This window comes from Oncorhynchus keta, chromosome 23 (genome assembly GCF_023373465.1).
Source record: "Oncorhynchus keta strain PuntledgeMale-10-30-2019 chromosome 23, Oket_V2, whole genome shotgun sequence".
NCBI classification, from domain to species: Eukaryota; Metazoa; Chordata; class Actinopteri; order Salmoniformes; family Salmonidae; genus Oncorhynchus; species Oncorhynchus keta.
In genome coordinates, this window is record NC_068443.1 from 47,425,404 (window position 1) to 47,447,968 (window position 22,565).

General features: G+C 41.6%; 1 protein-coding gene across 1 annotated transcript in view; it reads right to left on the reverse strand.

The window, feature by feature from the left end:
• kcnq3 (potassium voltage-gated channel, KQT-like subfamily, member 3) overlaps positions 1–22,565 on the reverse strand; it is a 160,294-nt gene that overhangs the window by 12,519 nt on the left and 125,210 nt on the right. The window contains exons 6-13 of the mRNA XM_035800596.2: positions 20,065–20,238; positions 18,940–19,050; positions 18,022–18,117; positions 12,302–12,400; positions 11,229–11,251; positions 7,331–7,533; positions 6,906–7,005; positions 3,873–4,004 (exon numbers count right to left, since the gene is read on the reverse strand). Coding sequence (XP_035656489.1) covers positions 3,873–4,004; positions 6,906–7,005; positions 7,331–7,533; positions 11,229–11,251; positions 12,302–12,400; positions 18,022–18,117; positions 18,940–19,050; positions 20,065–20,238 — 938 coding nt within the window. The remainder of the gene's footprint in view (positions 1–3,872; positions 4,005–6,905; positions 7,006–7,330; positions 7,534–11,228; positions 11,252–12,301; positions 12,401–18,021; positions 18,118–18,939; positions 19,051–20,064; positions 20,239–22,565) is intronic.

Consider the following 22,565-nt stretch of genomic DNA (forward strand, 5'->3'; position numbering starts at 1 on the left):
TCTGTATTTTACTTTACTATTTATATTTTTGTTAACTTACATTTTTTTTTTTTACATTCCTAATGTACTTTTTACTCCATACATTTTCCCTGACACCCAAAAGCACTAGTTACATTTCGACAGAAAAATAGTCTGATTCAATCCCTTATCAAGAGAACATCCCTGGTCATCCCTCGTGCCTCTGATGTGGTGCACTCACTAAACACAAATGCTTAGTTTTTGAAATTATGTCTGAGTGTTAGTGTGCCCCTAGCACACGTCAATATATATATTTTTTAAATTGTGCCGTCTGGTTTGCTTAAAATAAGAAATTTGAAATGGTTTATACTTTTCCTTTTGATACGTAAGTACATTTTAGCAATTCCATTTACTTTCAATACTTAAGTATATTTCAAACCAAACACTTTTATACTTTTACTCAAGTAGGATTTTACTTGGTGATTTTCACTTTTACTTGAGTCATTTTCTTTTAAGGTATCTTTACTTTTACTCAAGTATGACAATTGAGTACTTTTCCCACCACTGTGAATACTGACCTGTTAAAAGGTCTTGCTCACATCGGCTACGGAGAGTGTGATCACACAGTCATCCGGAACAGCTGGTGCTCTCAAGCATACTTCAGTGTTGCTTGCCTCAAAGCGAGCATAAAAGGCGGGTTTCCCTTTGTAGTCTGTAATACTTTGCAAGCCCAGCCACACCCGACGAGAAACAGAGCAGGTGTAGTAGGTGTCATGCCTGGACTATCATTAAATGTGAATACTTGTTTATATCAAATCATTTCTCTAGGTTTAATTATTACGTGATTAAACAAATAATGTAAACATGAATTAACTAGGAAGTCGGGGCACCACGGAAAATGTTGAGATTAAAAAGTTAGAATTATAAAGTTATAATATCTGATCAATTAGTCTTCTATTAATGAATTATTACCACATCAGTTCTCATTCCATGCGTCATAAAATTCTTGGTTATCTGCTCGAACCGTAGTTTCCATGATGATTCAGCAATATACAAATTGGCTTAATTATTTATTTACCAACTAAATAATCACAAAAATACATTAACAAACAGACAGTAGATATTGGTTACTAACAATGATAGAAAAGTCCCTAGTGGGCTAAGCCGATATGACAGTTTGGTAGACAAAGGAAAGGGGTGGGGACTGAGAAAGCAGGAAAGACTAAATGGATTCACTACACACAGTGGATAATTATAATCACTGAAATGCTAATCCTTTGCCGCTCATTCGAGAATAATTGCAATGTGTTTCTATATATATATATATATATAACAATGACATATGGGTCTAATATATATATATATATAAGACTGCTTAAACACTCACTCACACCTACAAGGCCCTCCCCAGCCTTCCTTTTGCCAAATCTGACTAAGACTCCATTTCCTATAGGGAGAAACTCAAAAGGGAAGAACCCGTGCTAAGGACTATTCAACGCTGGTCTGACCAATTGGAATCCACACTTCAAGATTGTTTTGATCACGGGGATTGGGAAATGTTCTGGGTAGCTTCCAAGTATAATTTTGACAAATATACTGTTATGGTGACTGAGTTTATCAGGAAATGTATAGGAGATGTTGTACCCACTGTGACTACTAAAACCTACCCTAACAAGAAACCGTGGATAGATGGCAGCAGTCTCGCAAAACGCGAATCACTGCATTTCACTATGGCAAGGTGACTGGGGATAGGGCAGAATAATAACAGTGTATTCCCTCCGCAAGGCAATCAAACAGGCAAAACGTCAATATAGAGACAAAGTGGAGTCGCAATTCAACGGCTCAGAAACAAGACGTATGTGCCAGGGTCTACAGACAATCACAGACTACAAAAGGAACGAACACCAGCCACATGGAACACCGACGTCTTGCTTCCAGGCAAGCTAAACCCCTTCTTTGCCAGTTTTGAGGATAACCCAGTGCCACCGACGCGGCCAAGGACTGTGGGCTCTCCTTCTCCGTGGCCGACGTAAGACATATAAGCGTGTCAACCCTAGCCACGTCCTCAGAGCATGCGCAGACCAGCTGGCTGGTGTGTTTACGGACATGTTCAATCTCTCCCTATCCCAGTCTGCTGTCCCCACATGCTTCAAGATGGCCACGATTGTTCCTGTACCCAAGAAAGCAAAGGTAACCCAACTAAATGACTATCGCCCCGTAGCACTCACTTCTGTCATCATGAATTGCTTTGAGAGACTAGTCAACTGGGTTTTGTACTTCCTGATGGGCCGCCACCAGGTTGTGAAGGTAGGAAACAACGTGTCCACTTTGCTGATCCTCAACACAGGGGCCCCTCAAGGGTGCGTGCTCAGCCCCCTCCTGTACTCCCCGTTCACCCATGACTCCATGGGCAAGCATCCCTCCAACTAAATCATCAAGTTTGCAGATGACACAACAGTATTAGGCTTGATTACGAAAAATGACGAGATAGGGTACAGGGAGGTGAGGGCTCTGGGAGTGTGGTGCCAGGGAAATAACCTCTCACTCAACGTCAACAAAACAAAGGAGATGATCGTGGACTTCAGGAAACAGCAGAGGGAGCACCCCCTATCCTCATCGATGGGACCGCAGCGGAGAAGTTAGAAAGATTCAAGTTCCTCGATGTACACATCACTGACAAACTGAAATGGTCCACCCACACAGACAGTGTGGTGAGAAGGTGCAACAGCACCTCTTCAACCTCAGGAGGCTGAAGAAATTTGGCTTGGCACCTAATACCCCCACAAACCTTTACAGATGCACAATCCTGTCGGGTTGTATCACCGCCTGGTACGGACCCTGCACCGTACGCAACCGCAGGGCTCTCCAGGGGGTGGAACATTCTGGCCCAAGCATTACTGGGAGCAAACTACCTGCCCTGCAGGACACCTACAGCACCCGATGTCACAGGAAGGCCAAAAAGATGATCAAGGACAACAAACACCCGAGCCACTGCCTGTTCACCCTGCTATCATCCATAAGGCGAGGTCAGTACAGGTGCATCAAAGCTGGGAACCAAGAGACTGAAAAACAGCTTCTATCTCAGACTGTTAAATAGCCATCACTAGCACATTAGAGGCTGCTGTCCTATATACATAGACTTGAAATCACTGGCTACTTTAATAAATGAAACACTAGTCGCTTTAATAATGTTTACATATTTTGAATTACTCATTTCATATGTATATACTGTATTCTATTCTAATGTAGTCTATGCCGCTCTGACATTGCTCCTCCATATATTTATATATTCTTGATTCCATTACTTTACTTAGATTCGTGTGTATTGTTGTGAAACGTTTAGATATTACTTGTTAGATATTACTGCACTGTCAGAGCTGGAAACACAAGCATTTCGCTACACCTGCGATAACATCTGCTAAACACGTGCATGTGACCAATACAATTTGATGGGATGTGTACAAATTAAGTTACAAACAATACAAAAAAACTAACAAAATAGCACAGTTTGGTTAGGAGCCCGTAAAACGGAAGCCATCCCCTCCTGCGCCATTATATCACTTTGAATAAGATTCTAACTTTGAACAACTCTTAGGGAAACATATACCCATTGTTTTTTGAGTCATTGATGGACAGCAATATTCAAACCTCGTTTCTCATTTTAAAGCAGATTTAATTCAGGACTGAGACCATTGAGGACCATTCAGGAACACTCAACACCTTTTGGAAAGCCATTCTGGTGCGTCTTTTAGATTTAAATTTAAAACAGCAAACTGTGAAGAATGTGCAAGCGGTGTCTAGTCTTTCACTAGGCACTGTAAATCAAATGCTTTGGGTAATACAATTTACGGTGCTGTTCAATGTCGACTCGGTTCATTTCAGTCAACTCAAAATGTAACCCCAACTCTGCTTACCTTGTCTGGAGGTATTTGATTCTACAGAGCATGTCTAGGTGGCCGGCAGAGTACTGCTCGATCACATCCTTGACATCATAAGGTCTCAATGTCTCCTTAAACTTCTTCTTGTTCAAGAGGAACTTCATGATCCTGTAGAATAGAGTATAACTGAATTACTTCATTCATCCTGTGAGCCAGCGTCCAAAATTGGGTGCAGCTTGTCTTTTGACAAATCAGAACAAGTAAAAAGGTACCATAAATACCATACAAACTGGATGAAGTGAATTACCTCCTCAAATGTTTAAGGCAATTAGAACCAGATAAATTGTGAGGAAAACAAATAATTAACTTAGTCCAATCAGAACATGTGAAATGGTTAACAATATTTTATAAGGACACCTGTCAATCAAAATCAAAGGCAGGCCTCAAAAACCACAATACAGAACACAACCTAGTTAGTGCAGTAGCTTTGTGTTTGAAAAAAACTCATTCTAACCTGCTTTGTAGTAGAGAGCCGGGACAAAGGTAGCATGGGTGAAAGTACCGCGCATTTTCTCAGATAAAACAGAAGCTAAAATGACATAGTGAAGTCAGCACGTTCCTAATGTGGAGGACGACCTCCTTGCAAAAAGACAGCCCAATCAGACCATGTTTTGCTGAGTTATCAACAAAAAGTGATTTTGAGAGAAATAAACCCGGAAGTGTTTTTCGGTTGTGGAGTAGTGTTTAGTTGTTTAAGGTTCCAAACATCAAGTATCATGCAAGTTGGAATTTTAGCCTAGGAGAAGTTACAGGAGAGATGGGTGGGATGAATGTAACATGATAATCTGGAATAAAATAAAATAAACTATTAAGCACAGTCCTTTGTCTCCTCTAGTTCATATTCCTTTTATAATGTTAGCAAAATATCAACAAGTAACTGAATGTTTGAAAATTATATATGACATTCGAATTATGCCTTAATCAATTGACTGATGGATCATCTTCTCACATAAGCTTTTATCGAGAGGTTAGCGGTTAGAAATATATATATCTTCACGATTCTGGGGGTCAATTACCTTATGTCAAGACATGTGATAAGAATGATGGGTTTGCTGTTGGTGAAGAGAATTAAGACATTTATTCTATCAAGACACGAGGAGCGCGCATGACAAGGACAGCTGGAGCGCAGCTGATTGGTTGGGCTAAGCATTAATAGTCATTGAAAATGGTGCACTTCTCTCGCCAGCTGTTATTTCAGATCCAAGGCTGTGTTAATCCCGCCCTGCCGGCAGGTACAAAAGTATTGCTGAGGTAGTTCTGTTCTTATTGGTGTTCTTGGTCAATTTTAATGACTGTACCTTCAAACTGAGTGCCTCTTTGCTTGATATCATAGGAAAATCTAAAGGAAAATCTAAAGAAATCAGCCAAGTTGTAGACCTCCACAAGTCTGGTTCATCTTTGTGAGAAATTTCCAAATGCCTGAAGGTACCATGTTCATCTGTACAAACAATAGTATGGAAGTATAAACTCCATGGGACCACGTAGCCATCATACCACTCAGGACAGAGACGCGTTCTGTCTCCTAGAGATGAACATACTTTGGGGCAAAAAGTGCAAATCAATCCCAGAACAACAGGAAAGGACCTTGTAAAGATGCTGGAGGAAACAGGTACAAAAGTATCTATATCCACAGTAAAATGAGTCCTTTATCAACATAACCTGAAAGGCCGCTCAGCAAGGAAGAATCCACTTCTTCAAAACCAGCATAAAAAAAGCCAGACTACGGTTTGCAACCTCACATGTGGACAAAGATTGTACTTTTTCGAGAAATGTCCTCTGGTCTGATGAAACAAAAATAGGACTGTTTGACCATAATGACCATTGTTATGTTTGGAGGAAAATGGGGGAGGCTTGCAAGCCGAAGAACACCATCCCAACCATGAAGCACGGGGGTGGCAGCATCATGTTATGTGGGGTGCTTTGCTGCAGGAGGGCCTGGTGCACTTCACAAAATAGATGGCATCATGAGTCAGGAAATTATGCGGATATATTGAACATCTCAAGACATCAGGAAGACATCAGGAAGTTAAAGCTTGGTCGCAAATGGGTCTTCCAAATGGACAATGACCCCAAGCATACTACCAAAGTTGTGGCAAAATTGCTTAAGGACAACAAAGTCAAGGTATTGGACTGGCCATCACAAAGCCCTGACCTCAAATCCTATAGAAAACGTGAGGGCAGAACTGAAAAAGCGTGTGTGAGCAAGGAGGCCTCCAAACCTGACTCACTTACACCAGATCTGTCAGGAAGAATGGGCCAAAATTCACCCAACTTATTGTGGGAAGCTTGTGGAAGGCTACCCGAAATGTTTGACCCAAGTTAAACAATTTAAAGGCAATGCGACCAAATACTAATTGAGTGTATGTAAACTTCTGACCCACTGTGAATGTGATGAAAGAAATAAAAGCTGAAATAAATCATTCTCTCTACTATTATTCTGACATTTCACATTCTTAAAATAAAGTGGTGATCCTAACTGACTTAAAACAGGACATTTTTACTAGGATTAAATGTCAGGAATTGTGAAAATCTGAGTTTAAATGTACCTGGCTAAGGTGTATGTAAACTTCCAACTTCAACTGTATATACGTTGTTGGTCATAAAATATGGTCTCTCTAGCTCTATTGATCTGAGTAATTTGGAAAACATAGCTCAAATTGTAGTGGCTGTTAATAATCATGGATTACAGTTTCTCCTGGCCATTGATTACTTCAGGGTGTCGAACCATCCAACATTAAATAGTTGAATACGGAACTTCCCCTTTAAACTTCTATTACCTGACTGCCCTGATGACCAGCTTTAGCGTGGGGAACTTCCCCTTTAAACTTCTATTACCTGACTGCCCTGATGACCAGCTTTAGCGTGGGGAACTTCCCCTTTAAACTTCTATTACCTGACTGCCCTGATGACCAGCTTTAGCGTGGGGAACTTCCCCTTTAAACTTCTATTACCTGACTGCCCTGATGACCAGCTTTAGCGTGGGGAACTTCCCCTTTAAACTTCTATTACCTGACTGCCCTGATGACCAGCTTTAGCGTGGGGATCATCTCCTCCAGGAGGATGTCTGCAGGAAAGCCCCTCTCCTCAGGGTCCTGCAGGGGTCCAGCATCTGTGGGAACAAAGACTGTCCCTACTTACAATCTACATGTTATAAACGCTTTATATAGAATATATAAAAGTCTTCATAAGCACCACATACATGTTTCACAAATCTTCTATAAGCCTATGTCATACCTTACCCAGTTCCTTGGGTAAAACAAAATAGGTCATAACTCCAGATTACCATATACTGCAACAACAGATTATTTTACTGAATTATTTCAGATGGTCACAGTTGTGTTGATAGGCAGCAGGGTTGGTGTCAATGTAATTTAAATTCAGGAAGTAAACTTAAATTATAATTGAGGAAATGTAGATTGGAATTGGCTGAATACCATCAGAGCTCTGACGCATGGTGTAGGCCTTCATCCGGAAGGCTGTGCGAAACCGCTCCCGGTTACTGAAGCCGCCGGGTTTGGGTTCCCTGGAAGGACTCTCTTCAATGTCCGGGTTCCCCGGCATCAGCACCCTGCCCCTCACTACTGTCGACTGTCGCGAATTAGGCATGCGACAACGCTCCAGCAAACTCAGCTTTTGACTGAGACGAGAGAGAGGGGAGAGGAAAGTGTTTTTCCTATGAGTGACTTGAATGTATTAAATTACATACATGATAATAACAGTAATGACAATATGGTAATAAACACTTAAACAAGGCAGGCAATCAGCTACTGTGAATCCATTTCTCCAAAATAGAGGTAAATTCAGGGTCTTCTTTGTGGACACGCATGACGATACCACTGCCGAGACAGAAAACCCAATAATTTGGTTTCTATTTTGTTAGGGCTGTCTGCCTTGGACTGGGGACAGATTCACAGTCTGCTGCCGAAACGTAACAGTGCTTCAGTACTGAGGTATAAACGAAGACTCAAAGACCGCAGTAGGAGAAACACATTGAACGGGCCAGTAAGAAACAAGAGATCACCTCTCCTTTTTGCTTATTGCCCGTTAGTTGTGGATCGGGGCACTTTTGTTTCTCATATGACCGAAAAACTGATTTGATATCCACCTGATCTTTTAAATGACATGGGAACACTATCTCTCCTCCATCTCTCTCTTCCCCTCACTCTCTTGTCTGTCTCTCTCCCCCTCCCTGTCTCAGACTTGGCAGAGGTGCCTGGGCTAGCCTTTGGGGTGGCTGCCAAGGAGCATTTAGGGGCAATCCTGAGTGGTGAACATGGATTTGTAACGCGGGGGGCGGCAAGCCAGGGCATTGGAGCAGAACGTATCCTCTTCTAGTCTTGTAATGAGTGCCTATCGGGACAACAAAAATATCTAAAAGCATTGTATTGGTGGAGGCCTGGGATACAGTGAATTTCTACCATGTTTTTTTATAGCAGTAATTTCCTTTGAAGTGAACAAGTGCACAATGTGGGAGGAAGCAGAGGTAATTGGGATATAGCCAATGTTTAGAAAAGTGGTTGTTCAGAGACTCTGGGTTCGCACCCAGTCTCTGTCATTAACCGGCCGCGACCGGGAGGTCCGTGGGGCGACGCACAATTGGCATAGCGTTGTCCGGGTTAGGGAGGGCTTGGCCGGTAGGGATATCCTTGTCTCATCGCGCACCAGTGACTCATGTGGCGGGCCGGGCGCAGTGTGCGCTAACCAAAGTTGCCAGGTGCACGGTGTTTCCTCCGACACATTGGTGCCGGCTGGCTTCCGGGTTGTGTTAAGAAGCAGTACGGCTGGTTGGGTATCGGAGGACGCATGACTTTCAACCTTCGTCTCTCCCGAGCCCGTACGGGAGTTGTAGCGATGAGACAAGATAGTAGCTACTAACGAAATTGGGGAGAAAAGGGGGTTAAAAAAAAGGGGGAAAAAGAAAAGAAGTGGATGTTGTCAAAATAACATCCCATTAATTGTAGGGTAGTGAATATCCATGAATGAAAAGGACCATTGAAAGGTGGTAGTACAGTAGGAACATAAGAGGGCCTTGGGCCTTCTTGTCTTTCCAAGGACAATGTATTTCAACTCTCCTCCTCAAGTAGCCCCACACAACACAAGTAAACCGGATTCAACTTCTCAACTAATCATCAAGGCCTTGGTTGATGATCATGTGGGGCTAAAACACTCAAGGAGTTGATAAACACTGGCATAGGACATGCTACAGTGAACGTCAACCTGGGACCGATTATACCTTGTTCTAACATGCACCTTTGAACTGATCTTGAACACATTCTAATTGTGTTCACATTTTTAAGCCCTGTTTATAACTGGTGCTAACATGCACACTTTGTCTTGATCTGGTCTGCATTTTTAGACAGGTTAGACAATTCTTATTTTTTTATTATAATTATTTTTTAACCCTTATTTAACTAGGCAAGTCAGTTAAGAACAAATTCTTAATTACATTTAACGGCCTACCCCGGCCAAACCCGGACGACGCTGGGCCAATTGTGAGCCGTCCTATGGGACTCCCAATCACTGCCGATCTCCCTTACCACCTCCAAAGGTAGGCATTGTGTCTGGATATTAATCAAGTGTAAACAGATCTGGATGGTCAAACCACTTAAATAATCCCTATAACAGCTTCTAAAATCATTGACAGGTAGCACCATTGACTTATGCCATCATTAATTGTCTTACTAATAAATACATCATATTATTTGGAAGAATATCAGTCTAATCATTTTCACATTTTAAAACCTTTAAAAGACACATTGTGATCAGATCTTCCTGACCACCTCTGTAGGTATTCAGGCACGCATTGTCTTGATCTCTTACAGGTGTCGACGGATCTGTACAGTGCAACCATTTAAATCATAATTATCCCGTCCTCCAAAATCATTGACAGGGGACACTACTGACATATGGCTAGGGCTGTTGCGGTGACCATATTACCACCACACCGGCGGTCACGAGTAATGAAGGCAGTCAAATTCCACGTGACGTTTTAGTCACAGCAATTAGGCTTCTCCAAGCTCTGATGCTGCTGATGGTTGTTTTAGTAGCCTTCCAAACTTGCTAACTGCCTGGTACTCAGCACTTTTGTACCTCTAATCACTCTGAAACCAATGCAAATGTATTCAAAAATGTAATCAAAGAGTTCATGAGAGACCATGAGCTCATGTTGCACAACATTTCTATAGGCTATGCAATTGCGCAAGAAAACAGTGATGGCCTCTATTAAAAATAAGAGGTTCCCATCAGCTTTCTATAGGCTAGGCCTACTTGATTTATTCTTATATACATCATATATATATATCATTCTTAAGTGATAAGCTAATATTTTCACCCATCAGACTATTCTTGATTTAATCTTGTCTTTACATATACTAAATAATATATGTGGGAAATTTCTTTAGATTTAGAATGGACCATTATCATGTATCGGTCTTGAAACAGGGGTAGGGGGAAAAAATACATGTCATGTATGCACTTAAATAGTGAATGGAGGATGCTTTTCCCATGGTACATTTTCATGCCAGCCAGGTAGGCTATACTCCTGTTGTAAAGAAAAGCAATGTACTTAATATTAGGAAAGTTGAGAAATAAATATAGTAGGCCTAGCCTATAGAAAGCTGATGGGTTCCTCCTCTTTTTAATAGAGGCCATCAAAACCCCTTTCTCACGCAATTGCATAGCCTGTAGAAATGTTGCGCAACATGATCTCTTATGAAGTGTTTGATTCGATTTTAGATGACATTTGCATTGATGTAAGAGTGATTAGAGGGACAATAGAGTGCTGAGTCCCAGGCAGTTAGCAAGTTGGGTAGGCTACTAATGACCATCAGCAGCATCAGAGCTTGGAGAAGCTTAATTACCGTGACTAAACCGTCATTACTCGTGACCGCTGGTGTTGCGGTAATGCAGTCATCATAACAGCCCAAGCCCTGTATTAATGTCCTATGATGCAATAAAAATAAAATGTACGAATGTCAAGACCTCACATAATTATCCCACTCTCCGAATGATCTAACAGTCATTATAATTGAAAAGTAACTAATGGACTAGCTAATAGATTTCTATAAATAATGTGTCTAATTTGAGTGGTTTCTTCATTAAAGAAGATGTGCATGAGCGAAAGTCATAGAACACATATTTATTACGGCCATTAGCCACTACTGAGTTGGCAGATCGATATGAGTTGTGAATTAATCGAGGAAGTTATTTGAAGAAGGGGTATTTGGGTCACTCTGTCTGAAAATGCCATGAGAGATTGTTATACTAGTGCCTTTCCATGTTCGTGACTATACATGATCTATCAGTAGAAGAGATCAGTCATTGGTGACCTACCTTGCTATGCCCTCCAAATTATCCTTCCTTTGGACACAGAAAGAAAATACAGTAAATTAACGCAGTTTTAAGAACTTACAATGCATGCCACCACTCAATATAACATGAAATGGACACTAAGGACAGTAGTTTTGCACAACCTCCAACATCTCAATCTATATAATTGTCCTGTACCAGAGAATAACAGTGAAAAACAGGACTAGGCCTATAGATAAATAAGTAAAACTGTATGAAAATATTTAGACACTATGTTTACATGTCAGATCATATAGGATCACGTTACAAGAGGAAGCTACGGTAGAGTCTTAGCAATACAACTATATTAATAATGCCGTTAGGCTCTATGAGGCAGTGAACATGAGATTCGATGCTAATTCACTCATCAATTAGCTATTATGACAACTGTTATTTCTAATGACAATATTATATTAAGTCCTATAACAGACATTTCACTTAATGTATATTTTGACCAAGAAAAAAAATCAGTGAGGCAATAGACAGTTAGAATAGGACCAAATGACATCTGTGTTACCTCACAGATTGTTATCCTGTTTGGTCGCAGGAATCCAGTTTTCCATGGAAACCAATGTCTCCAACTCAGGGTAATGTAAATCATGCAAACTAAAAAACAAAACAAATCCAAGTTGAACAAATCATATGGTGAGGATACAAATGCACAAATTAATTGATAAATCATGAAGAAACTCACACTGTACATGTTGGGTTGACAACATGAATGCAACACTTGATCAAACAAAAACACATTGTAGCATGTGATAGAGAAATGGTGAGAGTTTCACATCCATATGTAGGATCTTCATTTGATCCCCCTGTTACAGGAGAACTTCCCTGTCTGCAGGAAATGTCAAACTTGTAGTGTATTTGAGGTTTAAAAAGGTTTAAGCTTTGTAATTTCCACTTTGAAATGCCAAACTTGATTTTCAAAATTGATCAACCCCTACAAAAATTCACATAAAAATGCAAATGTACTGTTGCTGCAGGATTATTTTCCTGCTGTTGCAAACTGGCTCAAATTAAGATCCTACATATGTTTCATAAATGTACGAAAGTACTTGCCTGAAACAGGGTAATGAGATGACCGTTTCGTAGAATCTCCATGTAGAAATCAGGTCCTCTCTGATTGGATTGGTGGCATAGTATCGCCAGGCAGACTGCACAAGAAAGAAAACAATACACTTTTTTGTAAGGAAAGTCACCTTACAGTTTTTTCCATGTTTGTGTGTACCAGTTGCCAATTAAACCCCATGCAGTTTTTTTATTGTTTTTTTAAATCATCACTGTATGTCTAATATACAGTACCAGTCAAAAGTTGACACACACCTACTCATTCCAGAGGTTTTCTGTATTTTTACTATTTTCTACATTGTAGAACTCACATGTGGAATCATGTGGGAACCAAAAAAGTGTAAAACAAAGAAAAATATATTTTAGATTTTAGATTCTTCAAAGTAGCCACCCTTTGCCTTAAGAAAAACCCTTGAATGAGTAGGTGTCCAAACTTTTGACTGGTACTGTATATTTTGTTATTTAAAAAAAATGTAACCTAACTAGGGAAGTCAGTTAAGAACAAATTCTTATTCACAATGACAGCCTACTGCGGCCAAACCCTCCCCTAACCCGGATGACACTGGGCCAATTGTGCAACATCCGCTAAAAGCTAGAGCCACCGCTTTCAAGGAGCGGGAGACTAATCCGGATGTTTATCCCGCTATGCCTTCAGACAAACCATCAAACAAGCAAAGAGTCAATTCAGGATTAAGATTGAATCCTACTACACAGGCTCTGATGCTCGTCGGATGTGGCAGGGCTTGAAAACTATTAAGGACTACAAAGGGAAACCCAGACACGAGATGCCCAGTGACGCGATCCTACCAGATGAGCAAAATGCCTTTTATGCAAGCAACACTGAAGCATGCACGAGAGCACCAGCTGTTCTGATTGACTGTGTGATAGCGCTCTTGGTAACCAATGTGAACAAAAACCTTTAAACAGGTCAACATTCACAAAGCCGCTGGGCCAGACGGATTACCAGGATGTGTACTCAAACATGCGCGGACCAACTGTCAAGTGTCTTCACTGGCATTTTCAACCTCTCCCTGACAGAGTGTAAAACCTACGTGTTTCAAGCAGACCACCATAGTCCTTGTGCCCAAGGAAGCGAAGGTAACCTGCCAAAATGATTACCGCCCCGCGGCACTCACGTCGGTAGTTATGAAGTGCTTTGAAAGGCTGGTCAAGGCTCACGTCAACAACATCTTCCCAGACACCGTAGACCCACTCCAATTCCAACAGCATACCTCCCCAACCGATCCACAGATGACGCAATCTCAATCGCACTCCACGCTGCCCTTTCTCACCTGGACAAAAGGAACACCTATGTGGGAATGCTGTTCATTGACTACAGCTCAGTGTTCAACACCATGGTGCCCACAAAGCTCATCAATAAGCTAAGGACTCTGGGACTAAACACCTTCCTCTGCAACTGGATCCTGGACTTCCTGACGGGCCACCCCCAGGTGGTAAGAGTAGGCAACAACGCATCTTCCACGCTGATCCTTAAAACCGGTTAGGGATAGGGGGCAGCATTTTCACGTTTGGATGAAAAGCGTGCCCAGAGTAAACTGCCTGCTACTCAGGCCCAGAAGCTAATATATGCATATTATTAGTATATTTGGTTCGAAAACACTCTGAAGTGTTCCAGAACTGTTTGAATGATGTCTGTGAGTATAACAGAACTCATACGGCAGGCGAAAACCTGAGAAAAATCCAACCAGGAAGTGGGAAATCTGTGGTTTGTAGTTTTTCAAGTTCCTTGGGGTCCAAATCACCAACAAATTATTATGGTCCAAACATACCAAGACAGTCCTGAAGAGGGCACAACAAAACCTTTTCCCCCTCAGGAGACTAAAAAGATTTGGCATGGGTCCCCAGATCCTCAAAAGGTTCTACAGCTGCACCATCAAGAGCATCCTGACCGGTTGCATCACTGCCTGGTATAGCATCTGCTCGGCATCTGACCGTAAGTCGCTACAGAGGGTAGTGCGAACGGCCCAATACATCACCGGGGCCAAGCTTCCTGCCATCCAGGACCTATATTATAGTGTCAGAGGAAAAATCATAAAATTGTCAGAGACTCCAGTCACCCAAGTATAATTATAATTATAGACTGTTTTCTCTGCTACCGCACAGTAAGCGGCACCGGAGCGCCAAGTCTAGGACCAAAAGGCTCCTCAACAGATTCTACCCCCAAGCTATAAGACTGCTGAACAACTCATAAAATCGCCACCGGACAATTTACATTGACACCACCCCCCTCCCTTTTGTACACTCGCTGTTTGTTAGCTATGCAGAGTCACTTCGCCCCCACCCACAAGGGCAGATTACGTCAACTAGCCTGCACCCCCGTAAACTAACTTGGTACCGGTGCCCCCTGTATATAACCTCATTATTGTTATTCTTACTGTGTTACTTTTATTATTACTTTTATTTAAGTCTACTTTATTTAAGTCTACTCTTATTCTTGAACTGCACTGTTCGGTAAGGGCTTGTAAGTAAGCATTTCACGGTAAACGTCTGCTCTTGTTGTATTCGGCGCATGTGATAAATAACATTTGTCAGCTCTATGCTGTATTTGTTGAGTCTCTCTAGTCATGTATTTTTAATTGTACTTTTTACCCCTTTTTCTCCCCAATTTTATGATAGCCAATTGGTAGTTACACTCTTGTCCCATCGCTGCAACTCCCCTACGGACTCGGGAGAGGCAACGGTAGAGTGCCATGCGCCATCCGAAACACAACCCTGCCAAGTCGCACTGCTTCTTGATTACACTGCTCCCTTAACCCGGAAGCCAGCCACACCAATGTGTCGGACGAAACACAGTCCAACTAGCGACCGGAGTCAGCTTGCAGGCATTTGGCCTGCCAAAAGGAGTCGCTAGAACACGATGGGACAAGAAAACCTTGCCGAAGACCAAAACGTCACAAAATGTTGTCATGATATATGCACAAACTGTTCTGAAATGTTTTAGACGGGAAGAATGCGGACGCCTTTATGTATGCTCCTTTTTGAATGGGTATTCAAATAAAAGATTGGCCATTGGTCAGGATAATCAGATCAGATGACACTTAAAAAAAAAAAAAAAAAAATTACAAACAGCTCTTACACAAAGAGGGTATTATCATAGTTTTCACAATTTCAGAGTTCTTTTGACCTCGTAGTGTGGAATTATAATTAAAATCACATTTTTGACAGTACCTTTAAGGAAATCACTAGTCAGTACTTTTGTCTATATAATACCACCACTATGCCTATGCAGTGGGAATTAATGTCAGAGGCCCCACAGGGTTTAGTCTTTGGTCCGCTGTCATTTTTCCATTAATGCGATATACCAGATCTATCCTGTTTTCTCCCCAGCGAGCACATTTGGTTCCTTAGAATTTGTGGAAGCAGGTGTTTTTTGGTTCTGTGAACAAAACCCTCAAGTTTCCTGACCGGTAAAACTGAATGTTTTTTATACATTCTGAGAACAAAAGCTAACATTCCAGAAAGTCTTGTTAACATTTGTTTTTAGGTTGAAGGTGGGTTCTGTGAACATTTCATTAACGAATGTATAGGTCTGAGAACGGAAAGGATAGGTGATTAAATAACATTCTGAGAACATTCTTTAAACGTTGTGAAAGTTTTGATATCGTTAATATTAAACGTTTTCTTAGTACTCCGAAAACCTTTTGAATAACAATTTGTTTGAACTGTCGCTGAATGTTTCATTAAGATTTTTAATAACACTGCTTGCTTATTTTGGTTAATTGTTTTTAACTCCAAGCACAGATAGACAGAGATACAGAGTAGGGCTGGTAGGTGCCAGGATTCATAACCATACAGGCAGGATAATCATATATGTGCCTAGGGAGGCAACCGCAAGTGTACACTCAGAATGTGCCCCAGTTTGAGATATACTGTCTCTTTACTTAATCAAAGTTATAGGGATTTAGGTTGTGCCAGTAAAATACAGTGCCTTGCGAAAGTATTCGGCCCCCTTGAACTTCGTGACCTTTTGCCACATTTCAGGCTTCAAACATATAAAGCCTGAAATGGCAAACATATAAAACTGTATTTTTTTTGTGAAGAATCAACAACAAGTGGGACACAATCATGAAGTGGAACGACATTTATTGGATATTTCAAACTTTTTTAACAAATCAAAAACTGAAAAATTGGGCGTGCAAAATTATTCAGCCCCCTTAAGTTAATACTTTGTAGCGCCACATTTTGCTGCGATTACAGCTGTAAGTCGCTTGGGGTATGTCTCTATCAGTTTTGCACATCGAGAGACTGAAATTTTTTCCCATTCCTCCTTGCAAAACAGCTCGAGCTCAGTGAGGTTGGATGGAGAGCATTTGTGAACAGCAGTTTTCAGTTCTTTCCACAGATTCTGGATTGGATTCAGGTCTGGACTTTGACTTGGCCATTCTAACACCTGGATATGTTTATTTTTGAACCATTCCATTGTAGATTTTGCTTTATGTTTTGGATCATTGTGTTTTTGGAAGACAAATCTCCGTCCCAGTCTCAGGTCTTTTGCAGACTCCATCAGATTTCCTTCCAGAATGGTCCTGTATTTGGCTCCATCCATCTTCCCATCAAGTTGAACCATCTTCCCTGTCCCTGCTGAAGAAAAGCAGGCCCAAACCATGATGCTGCCACCACCATGTTTGACAGTGGGGATGATGTGTTCAGGGTGATGAGCTGTGTTGCTTTTACGCCAAACATAACGTTTTGCATTGTTGCCAAAAAGTTCAATTTTGGTTTCATCTGACCAGAGCACCTTCTTCCACATGTTTGGTGTGTCTCCCAGGTGGCTTGTGGCAAACTTTAAACGACACTTTTTATGGATATCTTTAAGAAATGGCTTTCTTCTTGCCACTCTTCCATAAAGGCCAGATTTGTGCAATATACGACTGATTGTTGTCCTATGGACAGAGTCTCCCACCTCAGCTGTAGATCTCTGCAGTTCATCCAGCATGGGCCTTTGGCTGCATCTCTGATCAGTCTTCTCCTTGTATGAGCTGAAAGTTTAGAGGGACGGCCAGGTCTTGGTAGATTTGCAGTGGTCTGATACTCCTTCCATTTCAATATTATCGCTTGCAGTGTCCTTGGGATGTTTAAAGCTTGGGAAATCTTTTTGTATCCAAATCCGGCTTTAAACGTCTTCACAACAGTATCTCGGACCTGCCTGGTGTGTTCCTTGTTCTTCATGATGTTCTCTGCGCTTTTAACGGACATCTGAGACTATCACAGTGCAGGTGCATTTATACGGAGACTTGATTACACACAGGTGGATTGTATTTATCATCATTAGTCATTTAGGTCAACATTGGATCATTCAGAGATCCTCACTGAACTTCTGGAGAGAGTTTGCTGCACTGAAAGTAAAGCGGCTGAATAATTTTGCACGCCCAATTTTTCAGTTTTTGATTTGTTAAACAAGTTTGAAATATCCAATAAATGTCGTTCCACTTCATGATTGTGTCCCACTTGTTGTTGATTCTTCACAAAAAAATACAGTTTTATATCTTTATGTTTGAAGCCTGAAATGTGGCAAAAGGTCGCAAAGTTCAAGGGGGCCGAATACTTTCGCAAGGCACTGTATATCCCTTCATAATAAAAAATGTCCCTTTTCTCTCAAGGAATTTCATTCAGACACTGTATGCCATAACCATTAAGGGATTTTTGTGTGAGAGGCATTCCACCTTTACTGTTACTGTAGTCTCACCTGAATAAGCCCAGCAGCTGGATGCCTACGCTTCTCAAAGTGCTTCTGTCTGTGCTGCTCCTGGACCTTCAAAGCTAAGCCTGAGCCCAAGATGCCCTAGGGGGGAGACAGGCAGCATTCATTAACTATCGTTCCCATTATGGAAAAGACAGCATCAAAGGTTCAATGCAACCGTTTTTATCTCAATATATCATATAATTTCTGGGTAACAATTAAGTACCTTAATGTGAATGTCTTCAACAAAAATTGCTTCTAAGTAAAGAGCAATTTCTCAAGCAAGAAATGAAGCTGAAAACTAGCTGTTATTGGCAGGTTTATAACTCATTTTCTTATTGGTCTGTTAACTAATTAGCCGCCTGGTGATGTCACCAAGCAGGCCAAAATTCAATTCCACTAAAACAGGCAAAAATGTAATGCAGTCTTTTCAAACTGCTATTACACAAAAATGTATTATCATTTTCACAATATTATTCCAAACTCAGCGTGAAAATATATAATACAAGGGAAATAACGTTTTTGATTGCACTGGGCCCTTAATCAACTATTGATCGCCTTTGCGAAGCCACTGAGTTTACCAAGTTTACACATAGCCTCAGGAACATACACTTTATATCAAATACTCTATGTATCCATTAAGGAAACAGACCTTATTCATCAATAAAATACTACTTCTTCATTTTGATGATTCAGTCACCTAATCCCTGAAGAATGACAACTGGGTAAATAAGTGGTCTTACTATACAGTACATAATTAATCATTATCTTAACATTCGAGCAAATTGACACTGGCGTGGTATAGAATTTGCATCTTGATGTACAATTGCAAAACAAATGCATGTGTAAAGTATGTGATAATTCATACATTTCACAATAATGTAATCATGGACTAAACCCTAATCTCCAAGAGATTTTACTTACTGCAGGCAAAGCGAAGAAGGACACTCCAATGAGAGCAAAAGTGCCAGCTAACAGTCTCCCAGCCCACGTCTTTGGGGTTTTGTCCCCATAACCAATGGTGGTCAATGTGATCTACGTACAGGGGAGAGAGACATGATCTTCATACACGGCGCCATGAAACTGAAGAAATGTACAAAATGGTTGGTAATGTGAATGTTGCTGTATTTGTAAAGATGCAGGTAGGATCTTGATTGAAGTTGACAAGTGTGACATTGCCAGCTGGTATTGTAGCTCCTAATGTTTTGTACACTCAGTTTCCCAAACTTGGTCCTGCCCCCCACATTCTCTCAAGATGCTGAAAGAAATACATCATATTTGTCCACTCCTGTGCCCATGTCAAAATACTTTTTTTTTTGTAAGAAATGCTTCATTCTGCAGGAGTTAATATTAAGGCTATGTGAGCTGTTAGAGACCTACAGTCAGTGTCCAGATTTCAGCTTCTATTTAACTCATCTGAACAGCAGGCTACAGCTCCCTTGATGTGCCATAAGCCTTTTTGAAGTCCCCGTCTTGTGACTGTGACTCCTCCTCTTTTACCATTTCACCAAATCTTTACCCAAAATTTATTTTCTTTCTGACCCTCTCCATTTCACAGCTTTTCAATTCCGACATTGTCCTTTTCGCCTCTGTGAATAACTTTTTAATGCCGTTCCCAAAAGCATTCGACGATTGGCGTGTAGGCCTTTTTGGCGCGCGTACAGTTAGGCCCTCAAACTTAGGCTTACGCACTAATGCCAGGTAGTCTAAAATAAATGAAAGAAAAAGGTACATGTAGACTATATTGTAGATATAATTTGCATAAATATGAAACATTTATAGATTTTTTTCCAAGGTATTTTTTTCTCTTTATCCCACCTGCCCTTCATCCACACAATATTTCATGATCCTAAACCCGCCCGCCACGCGCTTACCCGCGGGGACTGGGGGTTATGAGTCAATCCGCGCATTACTAAACATAGGGCCAACGCGCTCTCTTAGGAAACATATGGTTCTTAGAACTGGGAATATACCAGTTGGCTGAGATTCTCTTTTAAAACAGAGCCCTGGGCAGGTGCCCAAACTACGGGTCTTTCTACAAATACATACCAGGCCCCACCACAGAGCGTCGGCATACGTGTCAAAGTCCTGGGGTTCGGGCTTAACGGTGGGGCTATCAGTATCCGACACCTCCATGGTGACATCATCCTTCTCCACCAGGTACACCAGGAAGGAGGCCAGAATGAGGGACAGGAAGCCAATGTACCAAGCGGTGATCAGCTCCTAAAAGCCAGTCACACAGAAACACACAGTTCTGATGTGTATTTAGGGACGTGAAGCACTCTGAACTTTACAGATTGAAATGCAATACCAGTCAAAAGTTTGGACACACCTACTCATTCAAGGGTTTTTCTTTATTTTTACTATTTTCTACATTGTAGAATAATAGTGAAGACATCAAAAATATGAAATAACACATATGGAATCATGTAGTAACCCCCCCAAAATAATCCTGATTAATCTACACACAATACCCCATGAAGACAAAGCAAAAATAGGTTGACATTATTGCAAATGTATTAAAATAAAAAAACAAATATACTTATTTAGATAAGTATTCTTTGCTATGAGACTCGAAAAATTTAGCTCAGGTGCATCCTGTTTCCATTGAGATGTTTCTACAACTTGATTGGAGTCCACCTGTAGTAAATTAAATTGATTGGACATGATTTAGACAAGTCACACACCTATAAGGTCCCATGTCAGAGCAAAAACCAAGCCATGAGGTTGGAGGAATTGTCCGTAGAGCTCCGAGACAGGATTGTGCCCAGGCACAGATCTGGGGAAGGATACCAAAATATTTCTGCAGCATTGAAGGTCCCCAAGAACACAGTGGCCTCCATCATTCTGCAGCATTGAAGGTCCCCAAGAACACAGTGGCCTCCATCATTCTGCAGCATTGAAGGTCCCCAAGAACACAGTGGCCTCCATCATTCTGCAGCATTGAAGGTCCCCAAGAACACAGTGGCCTCCATCATTCTGCAGCATTGAAGGTCCCCAAGAACACAGTGGCCTCCATCATTCTGCAGCATTGAAGGTCCCCAAGAACACAGTGGCCTCCATCATTCTGCAGCATTGAAGGTCCCCAAGAACACAGTGGCCTCCATCATTCTGCAGCATTGAAGGTCCCCAAGAACACAGTGGCCTCCATCATTCTTAAATAGAACCACCAGACTCTTCCTAGAACTGGTCACCTGGCCAAACTTAGCAATCAGGGGAGAAGGGTCATGGTTAGGGAGGTGACCAAGAAACCGATGGTCATGCAGACAGAGCTCTAGAGTTACTTTGTGGAGATGGGAGAACCTTCCAGAAGGACAACCATCTCTGCAGCAATCCAACAATCAGGCCTTTATGGGAGTGTGGCCAGACGGAAGCCTTTGCTCAGTAAAAGGCACTTGACAGCCCGCTTAGCGTTTGCCAAAAGTCACCTAAAGATTCTCAGACCATGAGAAACAAGATTCTCTAGTCTGATGAAAGCAAGATTGTACTCTTTGGTCTGAATGCCAAGCGTCACGTCTGGAGGAAACCTGGCACCATCCCTAGGGTGAAGCATGCTGGTGGCAGAATCATGCTGTGGGGATGTTTTTCAGCAGCAGGGACTGGGAGACTAGTCAGGGTCGAGGGAAAGGTGAACGGAGCAAAGTAGAGATATCCTTGATGAAAGCATGCTCCAGAGCGCTCAGGACCTCAGACCGAGGTGAAGGTTCACCTTCCAACAGGACGATGACCCGAAGCACACAGCCAAGACAAAGCAGGAGTGGCTTCGGGACAAGTCTCTGAATGTCCTTGAGTGGCCCAGCCAGAGCCCGGACTTAAACCTGATCAAACATCTCTGGAGAGACCTGAAAATAGCCATGCAGCGACGCTCCCCATCCAACCTGACAGAGCATGAGAGGATCTTCAGAGAAGAATGGGAGAAACTCCACAAATACAGGTATGCCAAGCTTGTAGCGTTGAGGCTGTAATCGCCAAAGGTGCTTCAACAAAGTCCTAGGTAAAGGGTCTGAATACTTATGTAAATGTAATATTTCACATTTTTTATTAGTAATAAATTAGCAAACATTAAAAAAACAGTTTTGCTTTGTCATTATGGGGTATTGTGTGTAGATTGATAAGGGGAAAAAACAATTGAATCAACTTTAGAATTAAGACTGTCCCCTAACAAATAGTGGAAAAAGTCAAGAGGTCTGAATACTTTCTGAAGGCACCGTAGATGGAGTTGGATCAGGCCCTTTTCTCTGATGGAATTACGAGGACTCCATCAGGACTTACATAGATGGAGTTAAATGAATATAAATTACATCTCCAAATTCGGTACTGGAGAGCTACTGGGTAAATGAAAACGCTGCCTGTCAAATATCCGGCGCCACATTGTCCTAAAGGAAACCCTGCTCTGTGGGAGTAGATGGAGTAAGTGTTTATGGACACCATACCTTACTGTGGGAGTAGATGGGATACGTGTTTGTGGAAACCATATCTTACTGTGGGAGTAGATGGAGTAAGTGGTAATGGACACTATACCTTACTGTGGGAGTAGATGGAGTAAGTGT